Here is a 20,077-nt window from a genome sequence, read left to right as displayed (position 1 = left end):
AACTAAACACGGCCTTAGTAGGACTGTAGGAGTGTCTGTGCTTAGTTTAAGAAAAAGATTTTTTTTAAAAAAATAAAGTACTACCTACTTTTTCACTATATGAATATGTGTCGTAATTATTTTTTTCTCAAACTTCGACAGACAATATTTATTAATTTACTCAGTTAAATAATTTTAAAAAATACCTCTCGATCCATCATTAAACTTACACTTAGCCCTTGAAGCTGTAATATTATCCCAAACAAACCATCAAAAAAATATCTTCCTCCCTTCCATTCACCCCGCAACGGTTAAGGTTGTGATGGCAATGATATCGATAGGAGGTGACGAAGTGTGGGGTAGCATAGCAACGGGAGGCAGCAAAATGCGACGAGGTAGTGGTGGTAGGATGAAGTGGGGCTTCAATCCAATCCCCCTGCTCTCTCGTTACTACCCCGCACTCTACCACCTCCGGTCGCTACCCTCATCGTCACAAACCCTAACGGTTGAGGGAGAATGCGAGGGATGAAGAGATTTGGGAGATTTTGGGGGTTTCCGTTAATGATTTAGCTTGAACTAAATATAATTTTATAGCCATACATGTTACGGAAGTGGTCAGGAAGGGGCTACGTATAATTTTGTCACCATGTTGTGCCACGAAACAAGCAGAGAAAGGACCGGATGTAAAACTATTACCTACGTGGAGCATCATTTTTAACCGAGGCAAATTTTAAATTATGAGCTAAATAATGCTATCGCTTAAATTTTAAATTTAAGTACCAATCGTGTATTTTATATCTTACTCCCTCGGCCCCATAATATTTATGTAAGTAAGCAAACAAATATGTACTCCCTCCATCTTTTTAGTTACACTGGACTAATATGTATCACATAAACCCAAAATCCTTTATATTATGGGACGGAGGGAGTACATATTTGTTTGCTTATACACAAATATTTTCAGAAAAGGTAAATTAGTCAAACAAAATAAAGAAAAGGTTAACTGCATTATCATATATTAAAAAAAGAGGAATAGTAGTAATTATCAAAAATCAAGGATGCGAGGCGACTCACTTTTTTTCTGTCCTGAAAAGAAATAATCAAAGGATGCGACTTTTGCTTACGCTAAACAAACTGCTAGTGTGTCGGAGTGGTAGTTAAGAAAAAAAAAAGTTTAATCACTACAGTGGCGCACCGTCTCTCTCACCTCGCCGCTGCATCATCTCCTGCTCTGCTGCTGCTCGATCGTGTTTAGCTGTTATTATTCCTCTCTAGGGTGGCAGCCACCCTCCCTCTCCTCCTTAACTCCTCTCTCTCTCTCTCTCTCTCATCTCCCCCACACGGTGCCCAGCCAAACACCTCCACCTCCACATCTCTCTCCTCTCCCCCACCCTCTCTGCCGTTCGCTTGCTTTGCTTCCCAAAGCTTGGAGCTCGTCCACCAGCAGCAAGAAGAAGGAGAGCTCCCTTTTCGTACCACCTCGCCGCGTCGGCTGCTCCGAATGGTGGTCGGTCTCCGCCGGCGCGTCTGCTGACCGACCGACCCGGCCTGCCCGCCTGCCTGCTCGGCGTACGTTCTCCGAGATCCCACCGGCGGCGGGATCTCGCCGCGGGAATGCACGCCGCGCGGCGCTCCGGCGGACGGCTTACGGAGGAGGTGCGCTTCTTTCTTTCTTTTCTTTCTTTGGCCCCCCTCTTCTTCTTTGCTGGGTGGAAGCTTTTGCTCTCCAGATGAGATCTTCTTGGTTTCTGTCTCTGCTTTTCTTTTTATATATATTTTTCTTCCGATGGATGAACTAATTTTTTTACTGTAGATTTTTTTTTTTTGGCATTCTGATTCTGGCGATAACTCTAGAAATTGTTTGAGCTAAACCAATCTATGGGATGCTAGTAGTACAACGCAAAGCTCGTAGTAGTTGAAGAAAATAATATTTGCAGTTTCTTAGTATTTTCTTTTTGTAGGAATATTATTATTACTATTAAATAATAAAAATGAAATTTAATAAAGCACCTTTGCCAGCCTTCTTCTTCTACTATCTCCTCCTAGCCCCATGTGCATGTGGTGGTAGTCCATGCTCTCCTCATCGTCGACTTCCCCCAAATCCGCCGCCGCCGCGCACAAGCTTCCCCTCCTTTCGCCGGAGAAGACTCTCGCCTCCTCCGAATCCGATTCGTCGTCTCCACTGCTGTATTGGCGAGGTGGTGCGGTGGAGATCGATCCGTGTAGCCGACAGGGGTAAGGACACAAGCTTTTCTTGGATCGCTCTCTTTGCCGTGAGCTCTCAAATCCGAAATCTTCCTCTTTCTTGGATTGATGGACGCTGCGGTTCGTCCTGGCGGTGTGAAATGCGTGGCTCCGTTCGTCGCTTCAAGATCTCAGCGTGGTGCGGTCCCGTAGTGTAGTGCATCGATCGTGCGCCCACGTGGGGTGATTAGGACTGGTTCGGTTCTTGATGCCCGCTGATTCATTCGGTTTCGATGTTCTTGATTGATTTGCTTTGGTTCCTAAACATTTTACAGATCCTGCTTACTTGTGCTGTCTAGATTCTGATGTTCTTGCCATATTTTTTGTTAGCTCTAGTTGGAATGCATGGGTTGTAGCTTGCAATTGTAGCTGCCATCTAAAACAATAGTGCTGATGCTTTTTGTCATTCAGGTGAACATGATGGTGGCTCTGTCCGGGAGGAAGAGGAGGCTGCAAGCCGCAACCATGGTGGCTTTGTGTTTCTTGTCATCCATTTGCGTTTCCACAGCGCAATTCAAGCCTGCCGACAACTACCTGGTGGACTGCGGATCCTCCAAGAGCACGACGCTCGGCACGAGGACCTTTGCGGCTGACGGGGCTGCCCCGGTGAAGGTGGACACCTCCCTGGAAATCCTTGCCGGCACGTCGGCGAATGGGGTTGCGTCGTTCGATAACTCGGCGCTTTACCAGACCGCCCGCATCTTCACGAGCCCTTCATCGTATACTTTCCCGATCCAGAAGCAGGGCCGGCATTTTGTTCGTCTCTACTTCTTCGCCTTTGCCTACCAGAGCTATGATCTTTCCACTGCCAAGTTCACCGTGTCGACCCAAGAAATGCTCTTGCTTAGTGACTTCCAACAGCCAGACAAGACTGCGCCATTGTTCAAGGAATACTCTTTGAACATCACCCAAGACAAGCTCATTATTTCCTTCAAGCCATCGAATGGAATCGCATTCATCAATGCGATTGAAGTGGTTTCAGTCCCAGATGATCTCATAGGTGATAGTGCCCCGATGGTCAACCCTATGCAGCAGTACAGCGGTTTATCTACACAACCATTGGAAACAGTGTACCGTGTTAACATGGGTGGACCAAAGGTCACTGCAGACAATGATACCCTCTCCAGGACCTGGGTCACTGACAAAAAGTATTTAGTGAACCCATCTGTGACTAGAGAGGTTAATGGGGGGAAGGTCAATTATATGAAAGGTGGAGGATCAACACCGCTGATTGCTCCTGATATTGTTTATAGCACAGCTACAGAATTGGCAGCTTCGAATACAACGAACGCACTTTTCAACATGACATGGCAGTTTGATGTGGATTCAGGTTTCAGCTACTTGATAAGATTTCACTTCTGTGATATAGTCAGCAAGGCACTTAACCAACTCTATTTCAATGCATATGTTGGCAGCTTCTATGCGCAGCATGATATTGATCTCTCAATTCAATCAATGAATCAGTTGGCTACAGCTATCTATTTGGATGTGGTTCTTTCATCAAATGATGCATCTAACAAGCTCAGCATCAGTATTGGTCCATCCACTTTGAACAATGCATTACCAGATGGGATTCTGAATGGTCTTGAGGTCATGAAGATGAGCAGTGGCTCAGGTTCTGCTTTCACTGTTGGATCATCTAGTTCAAACAAGAATTTAGGTGTGATTATTGGGTCAGTCCTTGGAGCTGTTGGTATTCTGATAATTGTCCTTGTCATAGTACTTCTTTGCCGAAAGAAAAAGACTCTGGAGAAGCAGCACTCAAAGACTTGGATGCCTTTCTCTATCAATGGGCTCACCTCTCTCAGTACAGGAAGTAGAACTTCTTATGGTACTACTCTCACATCAGGGCTGAATGGAAGCTATGGATACCGATTTGCCTTTAGCGTGCTCCAAGAAGCAACAAACAATTTTGATGAGAACTGGGTTATTGGCGTTGGAGGTTTTGGGAAGGTCTACAAAGGTGTGCTGAGGGATGACACCAAGGTTGCAGTGAAGCGAGGGAACCCGAAGTCTCAGCAAGGTCTCAATGAGTTCCGTACAGAGATCGAACTCCTTTCACGGCTGCGGCACCGCCATCTGGTGTCCCTGATTGGGTATTGTGATGAAAGGAATGAGATGATCTTGGTCTATGAATATATGGAAAAAGGGACTCTGAAAAGCCACCTGTATGGCTCGGATAACCCCTCACTCAACTGGAAGCAGCGGTTGGAGATTTGCATTGGAGCAGCAAGGGGACTTCACTACCTTCATACCGGTTCTGCGAAGGCTATTATCCACCGTGATGTCAAGTCTGCAAACATCTTGCTTGATGAGAATCTCCTAGCAAAGGTTGCTGACTTTGGGCTATCAAAGACTGGGCCTGAGTTGGACCAAACTCATGTCAGTACTGCAGTGAAGGGTAGCTTTGGGTATCTTGACCCTGAATATTTCCGAAGGCAGCAACTGACTGAGAAGTCAGATGTCTACTCCTTCGGTGTTGTTTTGCTCGAGGTGCTTTGCGCAAGGCCAGTGATTGACCCTACGCTCCCAAGGGAGATGGTGAATTTGGCAGAGTGGGGGATGAAATGGCAGAAGAGAGGAGAGCTGCATCAGATCGTCGATCAGCGAGTTTCTGGTTCAATCAGGCCGGATTCTCTGAGGAAGTTTGGCGAAACAGTGGAGAAATGCCTGGCGGACTACGGTGTGGAGCGGCCATCCATGGGAGATGTCCTGTGGAACTTGGAGTACGTCCTGCAGCTCCAGGATGCAGATTCATCGACAGTATCAGATGTAAACAGCATGAACAGGATTGTCGAACTCCCGTCGCAAGTCCAGAACATCGGCACCCTCGAGAGCATCAGCGTGACAATGGCGGAAGCTGGAGCTTCACATGAGCCTGATCATGACCTCTCCGACGTTTCCATGAGCAGGGTGTTCTCTCAGCTAATCAAAGCTGAGGGAAGGTGAAAGACAAACTGGGTAATCTGTAGTGTACTTTGTAGAAGTGAGGAAGCCCTGAAAGTTGTTTCTTATTTACTTCAGAGATCATATGTAATTGTTCTTTCTTTTTTTCTTTCTTTCCTTCTTTCTCATGCTCCATGTTCTACTGAACGATGTTTTCAAATTTGTTATGGCCTTATTAGCCATCGTGAGCAGATAGAGCTTTTCTTGTTTTGAATCTATTCTGCTCTAGAACAGCGTGTACTGCTGCCCTGGCAAAATGCTGGATCTGGATGTGTGATGTTGTTGAGTAGTTTCCAATAACCCAATTCTAGATTCTGTATGCATAATTGCAAAATATGCAGTACTCTTTTGTTTTCGCTGCAATGTTTCGATATTTAAAATTGTATTGTGATGTAATCACTGCTGAACCAATACAGTTTCGATCACACCCTTCTGCTTAAGAGTGCGGAGTGCGTCTGTTCGGGCCTCCTTTGGATTACATGATTTTTGTAGGAATATTTTTTATGCAGTTCCCTTTTTCCTTTCATGCCATTTGGATCGCAGAAACATGTTAAAAAGAACTGATACCCGGTTTTCTATGAAGGTCAGTTGTTTAATATAGGGTTAGACTAGGTTACATTCTCGTCAAAATCGAATTCGCAATTGACTTGCAGTACAATAACTCCTTCCATAAAAAAAAAAACAAATCTAGGACTCGATGTGACATAGCCTGTCCAGATTCGTTGTAATAAGATGTGTCACATCCGGTAGTAGATTGGTTTTTTATAGGACGGAGGAAGTAAGTTTACAGCCTCTGACTGTCCAATTTCCAAAGCCTTTTGGGCATATTTACCCAACGTCCCAACCTGCTCTCCGCTCACCAGGGTAAATTGTTTGGACCTCGAAATGTGAACCGTCGCGAACGGTCATTTTTTTGTGAATTTAATAAAGCGAAAAATTTTGATGGAAGTTCGAAATCAAAATTTCGATCTGAACTTTGGGGGACTTGTGAATCATGACAAAAATTTGATCGATATTCTGGAAATTTTGAATTGGATAAACCATGAGATGAGAAATGAGGCGATCAATTGCTCAAAATTCGGTAGGTTTGTTTGAAATTCAATGATATTTTAGTATAAATAGAGGAAACAGGGAAATAAATGTTGGAAATTTGAGAATAATTCTAGAAAATCGTAAGGGTTGAAAAATGCAGAATGAAGTATACAAAATTGGGGGAAAATGGATGGAAGAATGTGGAATAATATTTGAATACGTAGGAGAATGTGGGGGAAAAAAACCAAATGTCAACAAATGTAATACTACTTGAAGGAATTCGTTATGTGTACTACTTTTCATTTCAAATTTTTGAATGGTCCAAATCTATTTCAAATCCCTAGTGAAATATCTCCTTGCTGACACAATCCAAGATTTCTAAGTACAAGAAGACCATATAAATATAAGTAACAGTCTATTCTCAAAATGAAAAACATGAAGACCAAGAAATGTCATCACCTGATAATCAGATTGCCTTGTGCGTGCTCTCGTCGTTGGTCACGCCCCCGGTCTGATCGATGAATGGAGAAAAACCGAATCACATCTGCTGAGGGACCCTGAATTACGATTAAGTGGTGCAGACTGCAGTTTATTCATCTCATTACCAGGAAAGCTGGTGCTGTTGTACACAACATAATGAACATATCGCAGTTTACAAATAGTAAAACAATTATCAAAATGCCATACAATATGCTGCGACAGAAATTCCTCTGCCAGCATGTTCAGGAAGATACAATTACCCTCATCAATCATTCTTGATCACGAGAAGCGTATGCTGAAACCCTTGTCGGTCTTGGTGACATCCATGCTGCCGAATTCATCGAAGTCTGAATCTGAATCTCCACCCCTGAAATTAGCCCATTCTTCTGTGCTGTCATCATCTTCATCCTTTGATTCTGGGACTTGTAATCCTTCAATAGGTACAGGTAATGGTTCTTCGGCGAAGTATGGATCATTCAGCAAGTCGGCAGCACTGGCCCTCTTTGTTGGGTCATAGCAAAGTAGCCTCTTTATGATACTAACTTCAGAAGCAGATCTATCAGGCAGGCATGCTTCGAGGCCTATTGGCTTCTCGACTTTGTTGAAGAAAATCTTATTGTAATCTGGCAGATTTGAACAGCCTGGAAAGGTTTCTTCTGTGATGTTGCCCAGAACACTGATAATTCTACCAATCTGATCGATATCAGATGTGCCTGGGAATATAGGCTCTAAATTAAACAGTTCAGCCAAAATACATCCTAGTGACCAGAGGTCAACCTCCTGCCCATAGTTTGTTGACCCATAAAGGAGCTCTGGAGCTCTAAACCAGCGTGTGCCAACACAAGAAGTGAAAGCACCGGACTCTTCTTCCAACATGCCTTCTTCTGCGTCATATGAATAGGAGGCTCTAAATGGATCATCGTCAATGTCTGCTGTGCTGCATGTGGCAAGACAGGAGGCATTCCCATCCTGTAGGCTCATTTTGTCAACATCTCCATGTGTGGATTTGGCCCGGAGTTGGTCCATCTCATGTAGGTAATCAGCTGCGGTGAGTCTCTCTGGCTCCTGACCAGTTTGAGTTTCTGAGTCATGAGATGGGTGGTTCTCTTTCACTCCATGTAGCACTGCTCGTTGTTGTGAAACCCAAGGCTCCACTCCTGAACTTTGCTCATATGGATGCATACCTTGGTATGTTCCTGTCTCCTGAAGTATCCTGGCCTGAGAACATAACAAAAGAACTGTGTCAAAAACTCAAAATCCAACCAGCTAAAGCATTTGGATCCATTATACAGGTTGCCATTCCGACATTATATCACATTTCACAAGAAAACAAAGGAGGAGCAACTATATCATCGACCAATAACCACATATACGCTTCCTGTGTTCCTCATTTAGATGAACTCTCCCTTGGGAGATTGATGCTAATGAAGTAAAAAATCATTTCTGTAGTGGTGCTTTGTAATTAGAAATTGAGTATATAAGCAAACATAGATCCCAAAACATCTTCACCAAAGTTTGGAATTAAAGCCTTCATGGCCATCTTTTTAAAACACAGACTAAAAGTAACTTGAATATAGCAATGTAAAAACAATTGACAAAATCATGCCAATTTATGAAATATAAACAATAAACAGTTGCATTTCATTTGGGGTTGCTGACTACTTGAGTACATATGTTTGAACAGTATTCACTATGCTCTGGTTTCTTTCTGCAAACAAATTTAGTTATGAATAGGCTGAATTGTTGAACTCTCATGAATCAAGATAGTAACCACTAACCAGTAAGGAACATACCACCAACTTCCCACCGTAACACAATATAAAAGACGTGGAGAACAAACATTTTCATAGTAACACATCTAGTGGCCAATCTCAAATGACCGTTTATACCAAAAAAACAGACATGCAATGGCGCAAAAAGGAACGATACTGATTATGCAATGTTTTATGGCTGAAGCAGTGCATACAAATTATTATGCATTCTTAAAAGGAAAGGCAGGCACATTCCATAGGGAAATGCAACCTCAACTTATGTTGTCCTGTCAAGTCTCATTGGTTGAAAAGGTCTGTAAAGGGTACAAATCGCCCAACAATGCATTAGAGAACAACCAGGTAGTGAATTGAATCATGTCAAAATGTCAACTTAAAGACATAAAAAACTCTGACATAAGAAAATGACTTCAGGTTTGGATCCATAAGTTTCTAAAAAAACACAAAACTGGCATGCTGCAGAATATTGTCAATTAATCTTTGTTGTCATTGAATTATTGAAATGATCAAAGTCACCAGCTTTTAAGCTAAACAACAAAATTTGAGTATGCTAATACTCATATTGAAGTAGTGATTCTTTGTCCCATGAAAAGATTATTACACAACCAAAATAAAAATGTTAACAGTCTTTCAACTATATTTCCTTGAACTACATGGTGGAACATTTGATTGATTAAAACATGTGCATATAAAAAAGGAGGGGGTGATAAAAGTAAATGCATTAAATAAACGCACAGCCCAAGCTCTGTAAATATCAGTTCGTTTCATCTACATACAAGCAAGCATATCTTGTACATATATATCTAAGCAAAGAAAATTCCACAAATTATGGCTCCCTACATCCTTAAAGATGGGTTATGGGTATATGCTACTCCATATATGAACTGTACATCTTCTGTGCCAAAAACATCGAATACGGTTTAGAAGCTGTTTTGGCACATGAATAATCTGCTTCCAGATTACATAAGCAAGTTTTCTCTAATTTCCATAGAAGAAAAGGGAACACAACAAGAAGGACAAAAATTAGAGGTCTATCCACACAGATCCAACACAAAGTTCAACTTTCCAACGATGCAAACATCTTACTGCTGAACTAAGATTGCAACTAATCATTTGAAGCTGTCCCGCATAACCATCCCTTGTGAAGCCTAGTGTTTCAATGGTTTGTGATGTTTAAGCGCCACATCACATTCAGACATTCAGTAAAACCATAGACTATCCAAAAGAACATTTAATACAATGTTTTCGAACCAACCGAGGTAAGGGGGTGATTAGATCCAGGGGTGTAAAGTTTTGGCGTGTCACATCAGGTATTATATATTGTCGCATGGAGTGTTCGCGCACTAATAAAAAAACTAATTACAGAATCCATCAATAAACCGCAATACGAATTTATTAAGCCTAATTAATCCATCATTACCAAATGTTTAGGGTAACACCACATTGTCAAATCATGGAGCAATTAGGCTTAAAAGATTCATCTTGCAAATTAGTCGCAATCTGTGCAATTGGTTATTTTTTAGCCTATATTTAATACTTTATGCATGTGTTCAAACGTTCGATATGGCAGGGTGAAAAAATTTTGGGTGGGATCTAAACACGGCCTAAGATAACTAGTGATGCAGTGACATCATATACCACTATCAAAATAAACATAATTTACACATCGAGGTACCAATTCCATAATAAATTCACTATGCCCAAACCCATATAAGAGTATACACTACTTGCGGAATTGAGCTGAAGTTTGGAGAAATTTAACCTGACCAAGGTCGGCGACCTTGAGGACCCCGTCCTCGGAGATGAGCAGGTTGGCGGGCTTGAGGTCGCGGTGCACGACCCCGGCGCTGTGGCACGCGGCGACGCCCTCGAGCACCTGCAGCATCCAGCGCTTGCGCTGCGCGGCGGGGAGGGCGCTCGGCCTGGCGGCGGCGGCGGAGCGGACGACGGCGGAGAGGTCGAGCGGGAGCCACTCGAGGACGAGGACGTCGTCGTCGTGGTCCCCGCCGGGGAAGTGGTCGAGGAGGGCGACGACGTGGCGGGAGGGCGCGGCGGCGAGGAGGGCGTCGGCCTCGCGGCGGGCGCTGACGGCGTCGTGGACCTCCTTGAGGGCGACGGGGGCGCCGTCGGAGCGGCGGCGGCCGCGGTAGACGTCGGCGTAGGCTCCCGAGCCGGCGCGGCCGAGGACCTCGTAGCGGGAGGTGACGTCGGGGCGGCCGTGGATGCTCCAGCTACCGCCGCCGCCGCCGCCGATCGCCATGGGGATTTGGGGGGAGGGTAATTTAGGGATTTTTCTTTTTTTTTTGGTGATGATCGATTTTGACGATGTGGCTGCTGGTCCAGTCACGCTGTCACCGTCGTTTTATCCTTCCTGTCCACGGCGGCAGCGGCACGGTCAACTGCTACTACGATTGATGTCTTCACGGAGAAAGCTGATAAATATGTCCACTCTATAATTTCAATGAAATCCTACTCAGTATATAATGCATCCAATAATACTATATACTATACAAGTGATCTCAACTTAGACCCTATTTAAAGAACTAACCTAAAGTTATCTTGAGAGCTATTTTTTACACAAAGAAATAGCTTTTTAATAAAATAGCCCTAAGTTGTTTGGATACAAGGGTTATTTTGAGAGCTATTTGGCCTTTAATGCACTTTCCCATGGAGAGAGAGGGAGAGAAAAGACACTTTTTTAGTGGGCCCCACCTGAAATAGTCCCAATTAGCACCCCTTGAGAGCAAGGCTAATAATACAGCTGACCTGTTAGCTATAAGGTTCTTTATAGCCTTGTCTCAGCCTACCCATATAATAGTTAGCTCTTTACAATTAATACATGGCCCAATTGTCTCTCTCACAGAGTTTTTTTTTTCCTTGTGTCTAAGCCGGCTATAAGTTTACAGCCTGTTTCCCCTCTCTCTCCTCTTTTTTCTCCTCCACCTCAGCATTTAGCTAGCTTATAGCCTACTATTATACTTGCTATGAGGGGATAGTTTTTTTTGTTGGGTTATTTCCAAATAGCCCTGAAATAGATCACCTGTTTGGAACTCGTGGCCTACTAGAAAAAATACCCGTGCGTTGCAATGGGTGGAGGCTATGTTAATCTTATTATTACTATACTGTTTAGTTAAGGTGAAATTCACTGTGGAAATTTGCTTAGAGATATACATTTTAAGAAAATAATGAGATGTAATTAGGAGTCTAATTTTTTTTAAAAAATTTCTTATGCAACTCCTTTTGTACTCAAATACAAATATGTATTTTCAAAAGTGAACAAACTTAAAAATAGACTCATACACGGATGACGTACCAAAATACTAGTAAAAACATCTTTAATTTTTATAATAGTAGGGAATAGATAGAAAGCAAATACTTGTGTGATGCTATGGAACAAAAAATAAAATAACAATTAACATTAAATAGAGAATCTAGTTTTGATTATGGAAGCCCTTTAGAAACCTACATCTATTTTCTATACACCACCTCCAAACATGAGCTAAGGCCAGTGTGGGTGGTATGCATTATGCAATATCTAAAACATATTTTTGTTTTCGCATGTGAGAACTGAGAATCACTATTAGTATTATGTTCTCTCGCCGGCAATCTAATAAAAAATAGAGTAAATTTCACTTTGGTCAACCTTTATTTACCAAATTTTCACATTAGACTAGAGTTAGACTTATATTTTCACTTAACACTATATATATAGTTACCATCATTTGCACTTTGGACCGGGTTTCACAAATTACACATAGTATAATGATTGTAGATCTGATCTCATTTCTTTTTTATGTTAGAAAACTTAGAATTCAACAATCTGTACTAACACTACAGTTGGGTATTGTAAAACATATAATATCTTTTCTAGAAAAATAGTTCTTAGACTCAATATTTCTCCAATTTTATCTCTAGTATAAGGGTTGTGAATGTTCACATGTAGTAGTAATGAAGTCCCATTAATCTGATAGGATATCTTATAACATGTTACAATCAATGTTCTTGCGCTAAGCATATTTGCATGGCAAAAAATTCCATATCATTGTTTCTTGTAAAATGCTAAGCACCAAGACAACAACTCATGAGATGGTAACTATACAACCAGGTCCAAAGTTGTCACGCCTAGAAATTCCCGAATAGAATTCCAAGCAGATTGTGCATTAAAATCCCCGTCCAGGACCGGCTGGGGTACACAAACGACAATGTTAACATTCAGATCCATGTCTCACAAACATCATAAAAGTCTTACATAAATGCAGCGGAAAAACGAAAGATAGCAGGAGCTAAGCCTTGACTTGAACTGCAGCGGGAACACCACTCCACAGGCATCCTCGACGGCACGGACGAAGCCTACTCCTCGGAGAAACCACCATCCGACACATACTCACTCTGGGGTTGGGAAAAATAGAGCAAGACTGAGTACTACCCACTGTACTCAACAAGTCATACCGGAATAGGGGTATGATGCAGGGAATTATCAAAGGAGAGCTAGAGTGGTTCATTTGCATAAAGCAAGCATTTATAAACAGAAGTTTAAAGAAGAAAACAGTCGTAATAATTAATCAATATTAATCATCCACTGTCCAACTCTATACCACGTTGCGACAGGCTCAACCATCCACCTAAACTATCCAATTTCAAAAGACTAAACTAGGGTGAAACTAATCACGGTGAATCTGGTTGACCGCCCATAACCGCGGGCACGGCTATTCGAATAGTTTTACTCTGATCAGAGGTGTACAACTGTACCCACAAGACACAGCCCCACGACACGTTTCCGTGCGCCGACATGCCACCACGACATACCGGAAAGAGGCCGTGACAGGACCCTTCGCATAACCCCCTCTAACCAAGCACACCACACCTCAGGTTTCACCCCCACTCCTCGCAAGGCAGCGGGCAGTCCCCTCTCGTGCCTAGGTGAATCCGGAAGCGACAGAGGCCGTCGCAGGGCCCGCCCCGCTCCATCACGCCCACCCTTGCCTGGATGCGTCAATTAGAGGAAAGCTACACTACAAGCACAGCCGTTGCCCACGCTGGCTTATGGTAAGTACGATAAGTTCTTCCAGGGCATCCCGCGAACCGGTCCTTAACTGCCATGGGTGCGAGCAGCAAAACCATGCACCCATAGCCCACCATGATTCATTTTAATTAACCAACACCAAAGCGGTGGCACTAATCCAACAATACCATTAGAACCAACAGTCTAAACATTAATAGGATTTTCCCCATTGTGTACTAGTTGAACTAAGCATGGCTAAGCAATTCCTAGTCCAAAGTCTATTCATGTTATAACCCAAGCTAACAAAGGAACATGGTACAACAATAGCATGGCTATGATAATAGGTAAACATCCCATAGTAACATTATAAAACGATGCAGTATTTGAAGAAAACAATAGAGCATTTGAAATATAGGATCAACATGTTCAAGTGACAAGCATGACTTGCCTTGCTCTGCTGCTGGAGGAACCTGGGCGACTATTTCGAAGTACACCGGAGCGTCGGAAGAACCGGAATCTAAGCGACAAACAAAGCAAACAATACAAACAGGCTATAAGACTACTGAAACAGAGAACAAAACCATTTTTAATGGATTCTACACATTTTTCTTGATTTACTGAGACTTAAATGGGCTTAAACGGAGCACGGATGAATTAGTTATGAATTTTAGAAGATTCACTTTATTTATTACTATAACAAAAGTCAATTAATTCCCAGGGCTGACGTCATCAAGGGGGCGGCGGCGCCGACGGGCGGGGCCCGCATGTCAGCGGCTCAAGGAGAGAGTGGGGCGCCGGCAAGTGGGGCCCCCGGGTCAGCGGCCCAAGGCTGCCGGTCCACCGTGGACCAGGACCACGCGGGTGGTCCACCGCCGGTCCACGGGACCGACGGCCTAGATCGCCCCGGGGCCGATCAGACGGGCGCGGTGACCCGGCTCCGCTCGGCTCAAGGCCGGCCGACCGGCCACGGCGATGGCGACGGCGCGCGCGCGCGCACGCGTTGCCGGTGACGGCAACCGGCGGCGGAGGCGGCGGCGCGAAGGCGACGCGAAGGCGGCGGCGCTAAGCGGCGGCTAGGAAGGAGAGGGAGGGGAATAGAGGAGAGAGGGATGCCTCACCGAGAGTGGCCGGCGCGGAGGAGGACGACGGCGAACGGCGACGGCGACCACGGGCAAACGGCGGCGACGGGCGGACGAGGTCCGGAATGCCCTAAGGGAGGAAAAGAGAGAGGTTAGAGGGAGGGAGACGAACCACGGCGGCCGGCATCCATGGCTGAAGGCGGCGGTAGGGGTAGAGCTCACCGGAGCGCGAGGGGATGCGGGTTCCGGCGACGAATCTCGACGGAGGAAGGGCGGACGGGGTGGATCTCGGCCACGCGAACCCGACGGCGGCGACGGCGCGGCGCGGCGGCGAGTCTAGCGGCAGCTAGAGGCGGCCAGAGTAGCGGGAAAGGCGGCGGCGGGTGGGTGCACGGCGCGGGAGCAATGGAGAGCTCGGGAGAGTTCGGCGAAATGGGGAAAAAGAGAGAGGGGGTGGCGGTGGAGCTTAAATAGGGGAGGAGAATCCCGGACATGGCCGGTAGGGGCGGGATTCCGCCGGCCAACGCGGGGAGTAGGGGAGGAGAGAGAGGCGGGATTCGAAAATCGAATCCCGGCCATCTCGGGCGTGGGCGCGGGCGAGAGAGAGAGGGAAGTGGGCGCGGGAGGTGCGGTGCATGCGCGGGCGTGGCCGACGTGGCCCGGAGGAGGCGGAGGCGTGGGCGCAGCGGCGGTTGCGGGCGCGGCGGCGCGGCGCGAGGTGGGAGACAGGTCCGATAGGTGGGCCCCACCTGTCGGCGACCCGGGTGAGAGGAGGCGGGCGGCCGGCCCGCGCGGCTTAGCTGGGCCTTGGCCTTCGGCCGGCCCAGCGGGAGGAGGGGGAGAAAAAGGAGGAATGGGCCGGCGGCCCATTCAAAGGAAAGAGAGAAAAGAAAAGAAAGAAAAAGGAAAAAGAAGGGAAAAAGGATTTTTCCTGGGATTAAAATTGCATGTGCTCAATTTTAATTGGTTAAAATTATTTCTAGGGCTCTGAAAATTCCGCTAAAAATCTTGTTAGCGTATTTCGACATGTAGAACTCAAAAAAAATTCCACATGCCAATTCCGATTATTATTTGCATTAATTTATTAAGGTTTTCTCTTGATTTGCACCGGCATTTTCTTAGGGTGATTTATAAATTCAATTTTAGGCTTAGGAGGAGAACTTCAGGGTGTGACAAAAGTGCAAACAATAGTAACTATACATGGTGTTAAGTGAAAACATGAGCCTAGCCCTAGCCCAATGTGAAATTTTGGTCAATAAAGATGGTCCAAAGTGAAATTTACTTCTAAAAAAATATCCATGCCTGGTTTGATTGGTGAGGGCATGGAATATTTAAACCATTTGTACAACATAAAGATAGGTCGTCAAAGAAAAAGTGTGATTATTACTTGTTTGTCAGCATCTGAACCAACTTCATACATGTTCAGTCCAAATCACTCCATGTGCTGCTGGCAATCTAAGGGGCTATTTGGTACAGCTCCAACTCCTAAATATCACTCCAGGAATTGAGTCTATAGTGGAGTTGTGGAGCTGCCTAAACCCAGCTGCACAACTCTAGTACATTTTGTGAGAGAGCTCCACCCAACTTCACTCCCAGTTTTGGTGGAGCTGAAATTGTTTAGCTGAGCTCCAGCTCCAGCCAAACAAGCACCAAGACAACAACTCATGTGATGGTAACTATAAAACCAGGTCCAAAGTGCAAACAATGTTAACTATACATGGTGTTGAGTGAAAATATGAGCCTAGCCCTAGCTCAATGTGAAATTTTGGTCAATAAAGATGGTCCAAAGTGAAATTTACTTCTAAAAAAATATCTATGCCTGTTTTGATTGGTGAGGGCATGGAATATTTAAACCATTTGTACAACATAAAGATAGGTCGTCAAAGAAAAAGTGTGATTATTACTTGTTCGTCAGCATCTGAACCAACTTCATACATGTTCAGTCCAAATCACTCCATGGGCTGCTGGCAATCTAAGGGGCTATTTGGTACAGCTCCAACTCCTAAATTTAGTAGCTACAGAAGTTGAGTCTGGAGTAGAGTTGTGGAGCTGCCTAAATCCAGCTCCACAACTCTAGTACATTTTGTGAGAGAGCTCTACCCAACTATATTCCTAGTTTTGGTGGAGCTGAAACTGTTTGGCTGGGTTTCAGCTCCAGGAGGGGTGAAGCTGGAGCTGGAGCTGTGTCAATTAGGCCCAAAATTAACGTGATCCAAAGCCATTAACAGTATTACAGGTTGCAGCCTATACAGGGCACGTACAGACGTACGTGTAAGCCGGCAGCCACTGGCGGCAGGCGGGCGATTGACAAATCCATCCGATCATGTATAGACGTATGTGTAGGCCGGCAGCCACTGGCGGCAGGCGGACGATTGACAAATCGATCCGATGTGGGCTTCGGCTTCTTGGAAAGGAAGCTATTACAGATCGGAGACGGACAACGTAATTGAACGAGCTGCAACTGCTAGCTGTTTGGTCGGATACCGAGTGATCAATTATATCCAATACTAGGCGACGGACGAAGCTATCGGGAAGAGATAGAGAGACATATGCAAAGAATCACATACGGATTCGGATAACTTATCAAGATCTTGGCAAAAACATATTCATTTTTATAATAGTAGAGATAGAGATTTGGGGCTATTTGAGGGAGGGCTAAAAAATAACCCATGGATTCAAACAGTGTAGTTATTAGGACTTTCCTGAATTCTGGTGAAGCCACGTCACCCTTTTAATCCCAACCGTTCGATCATATGGTTCCAACGGGTTTGATGCGTTCTATTCCACAGCTCTTTTGCCTCCCTCCACCGAGCCACCGAATCCTCCACCGCCGCCGCCGGGCGCGGTCCTCCCCCCATCACGCGCGCGACTTCTCCCCTCCCCACCAGCCCCCGCGCGCGCCCGCCGCCAGTCGCTCTCCCCGTGCGACCGCACGCGGTTCCTCCCCAATCGCGCGCTACTTCGTCCGTCCCCACCCGCCCGCGCACGCGCCAGGCACGGGCCCGCCGCCGGCCGTTCTTGCTTCTCCTCACATCCCCGCGCCGCTCTCGCTTCCCCCATCCCAGCCACGCCGCTTCTCATCCACCCCCCTCCTCCCCCCCCCCCGGGCGCTTCTCCTCCCCGCGCCATTCCGCCTTCTCCTCCATCTCTCCGCTTACTCTTGTGTGAACCATCGGCCACCACCTCCTCCTCCTCCGCTTCCTCTTCTAGGAATCGTCGGCTACTAGATGGGAATAAAATTCGACTCGATGAGCCGTCCACACCCATCTATAAAGTGCAACCAGGTGAGCCGTCCACATCCACAAGCCGATGCACGAACCGATGGAATATATCTGCACCATTTGCTTCGCTCGATCGGTAGCCCATATTCATTCATCAGTTCGAGATCTCCTAATCCTTGAATCGTTGCTTGTGATCTCTGGTTCTAATACTTCGGTCAATCAGTTCTATCTTTTATGAAGCATTTTTTAATTTCGTCTGATTACTTGAAGTTTCTTTCACATTGTTAGAATGTTATCTTATCACTGCTTGCAGAGATTAACTTTGCACCAGGTAACTGAATTAGTTTGATCTGACCATCACCCCGTGTTTCATTCTCTTATCCTGCACGGTTCATTGAATGGCATTTTTATGACTCCAAATGAGTAATCAGGGTTTGTGTTAATTTGGTTGATCCGGCAATTGATGCAAATCTGAAAATGATCTGCTTTGTGTCCACTTATCTCTTGCTTCAGTTCTTTCTTTATAAGTCAATAGTGGGTGCATAAAATCTGTTTGTTGTTTAGAGTTTTACCAATATTCTGAAATTGCATAGTTCATATTTTTCAGTTTGTTCTTACCACCATAGCTTACTAGTAATATGCCCGTGCTAACGCTACGATGCTATTATTGTTATTTTATAATATTAGAATTTCATGTTAGGGCAAATAATTTTCGCACAATCCTCTCGATTCAATGTCGTATATGAATTTAAAGTGGGCAGATAACAATAATATGATTTGCCTGAAAATAATAATCCATAACCATCGATTACTTCAATATACAATATACGTGAGCAATATATGTGGACACTATATGTCCACATAAATAAGACAAAAATGGTAGAGAATTATTCCATTAATTTGTTGTGGTCATAGAGAAATAAAAAAAATATTCGGTAATCGGTACAATATAGAATATAACTTTGAGTATTTGTGATACACTTAAGAATCTCGTCACCCCGCCGCCATGGCGAAGCGGCCAATGACGGGGCACATCGAGACAGCGAAGTGCGGGGGTGTAGCAACTCGATCCATCCGCTTCCTCCTACACCATTCCCTCAGCTCCGAATCTGAGGCGACCGTCACCCTGATCTCCACCCTGTTAGTGGGTCTGTATTGGTTACTTAAGAGTATCTATTTTTCTTAGATTGACAGCATCAAAATTCTTTACACAGGTAAGTATATTACACTTGTATTTTTCGTGGGTCCAAAAAAACCCTTTCTGATCTATGGACCAAGCTTTCAAGCAGGCCCAGATTCAGCCTAAGAGTTTGCCACAATATTAACTACTGAATACATGATACATGAATATATGATACAAAGATCATATACCTAAATATCTCTATTCGCACGCTGCTGCTCTTTGGAAACATAAACAGTCTAGTAATCTCTAGTAATATGAATAATGTAAAGCAGAGGACAGGACTGGCGTAGTTGCATATAATCACTACCATAGAGCAAAATAAGCAGAACATCAGGTAAAAAGAAAAGGTGTAAACATGGTAATTTGGTTGAGCAACATGACACTATCAAGATAATATGGACAATGCAACGTAATATTTTGATGAAAAACAGTTTCCGGAAAATCAATATATTTGTCTAGATTCGTTCAGTTGCATTACACCCAGTCAACCCCCAACAAATGAGTTTCAGTTGTTAAAGAGAACATTTGCTAAATTCCTGCAAAAACATATTTCACTACCCCTCAATTTCTATATACGCTCCACTACCCCTCAATTGATATTTCACATATTTGCAAGTTATGAAGACAAATGCTTCTCCACATGCCTGCTGGTACATGGCAGCATGCACTATACTAAACATCCAAAAAGTAGTCCAATGTGATCATGTTCAGAAAATAAGTATGGATTATGAATCTACCGCAGTGCAAATATACAATAATTATCACAATGCCTTTCAAAACAAATCAATCATTCAGCCATACAAGGGAGAGATCAGAGATTTATAAGCATGATTTCTTCACGTAGTATATCTATTCCATTTTTAACTGAAGAAAAATTCATGGTTCAGAGAGACCATTTGTGTACTGAAGTTCTTTTTTTAGGAATTGATTTGTAAATCTAAAAAAGGAATATAGCAAAGGTACTTGTCGCTCCACAGATGGAGGAAGATGAGCATAGGGGCAGTCCCATAGGATCTATCCGACAAGACAACCGTTGGCCCATCCATGCATCCACTGCATCAAATTGTAAAATGTGACTGAAAAAATTGCACCCAGTTGCTATAGAAAAATAGAAATGTTCGCTTAAAAGATCTTAAGACTAA

General features: G+C 44.3%; 2 protein-coding genes across 3 annotated transcripts; one reads left to right on the top strand and one right to left on the bottom strand.

Annotated features, from left to right (window-relative positions):
• The first annotated feature begins 1,249 nt into the window (after positions 1 to 1,249).
• Positions 1,250 to 5,387, top strand: LOC127776587 (receptor-like protein kinase HERK 1). 2 transcript variants are annotated; one of them, XM_052303015.1, is made up of 2 exons: positions 1,250 to 1,635; positions 2,635 to 5,387. In XM_052303015.1, the coding sequence occupies exons 1-2, from the start codon at positions 1,594 to 1,596 to the stop codon at positions 5,170 to 5,172; spliced, it is 2,580 nt and encodes an 859-aa protein (XP_052158975.1). In that variant the 5' UTR covers positions 1,250 to 1,593; the 3' UTR covers positions 5,173 to 5,387. The 2 variants fall into 2 exon arrangements, with proteins under 2 accessions (XP_052158975.1, XP_052158976.1); XM_052303016.1 differs by lacking the exon at positions 1,250 to 1,635 and adding an exon at positions 1,890 to 2,214.
• Positions 5,388 to 6,763: 1,376 nt separating this feature from the next.
• LOC127777984 (cyclin-dependent kinase F-1) lies at positions 6,764 to 10,774 on the bottom strand. The gene is made up of 2 exons (XM_052304606.1): positions 10,213 to 10,774; positions 6,764 to 7,899 (listed from the first exon to the last, which is right to left on the bottom strand). Exons 1-2 carry the CDS (start codon positions 10,708 to 10,710, stop codon positions 6,961 to 6,963), a joined length of 1,437 nt encoding a protein of 478 aa, XP_052160566.1. The 5' UTR covers positions 10,711 to 10,774; the 3' UTR covers positions 6,764 to 6,960.
• Between the last annotated feature and the right edge of the window lie 9,303 nt (positions 10,775 to 20,077).

Source organism: Oryza glaberrima, chromosome 6 (assembly GCF_000147395.1).
Source record: "Oryza glaberrima chromosome 6, OglaRS2, whole genome shotgun sequence".
Taxonomy (NCBI): Eukaryota; Viridiplantae; Streptophyta; class Magnoliopsida; order Poales; family Poaceae; genus Oryza; species Oryza glaberrima.
Note: the sequence above shows the minus strand (reverse complement) of the source record. Positions and strands in the feature narration are given on the sequence as shown.

Coding starts and splice junctions, on each gene's coding strand:
- LOC127776587 (XM_052303015.1), top strand. CDS start 1,594: ATGCACGCCGCGCGGCGCTCCGGCGGACGGCTTACGGAGGAG. Junction 1,636..2,634: donor GCGGACGGCTTACGGAGGAG/GTGCGCTTCTTT, acceptor TTTGTCATTCAG/GTGAACATGATGGTGGCTCT.
- LOC127777984 (XM_052304606.1), bottom strand. CDS start 10,710: ATGGCGATCGGCGGCGGCGGCGGCGGTAGCTGGAGCATCCACGGCCGC. Junction 7,900..10,212: donor AGGTCGCCGACCTTGGTCAG/GTTAAATTTCTC, acceptor TTATGTTCTCAG/GCCAGGATACTTCAGGAGAC.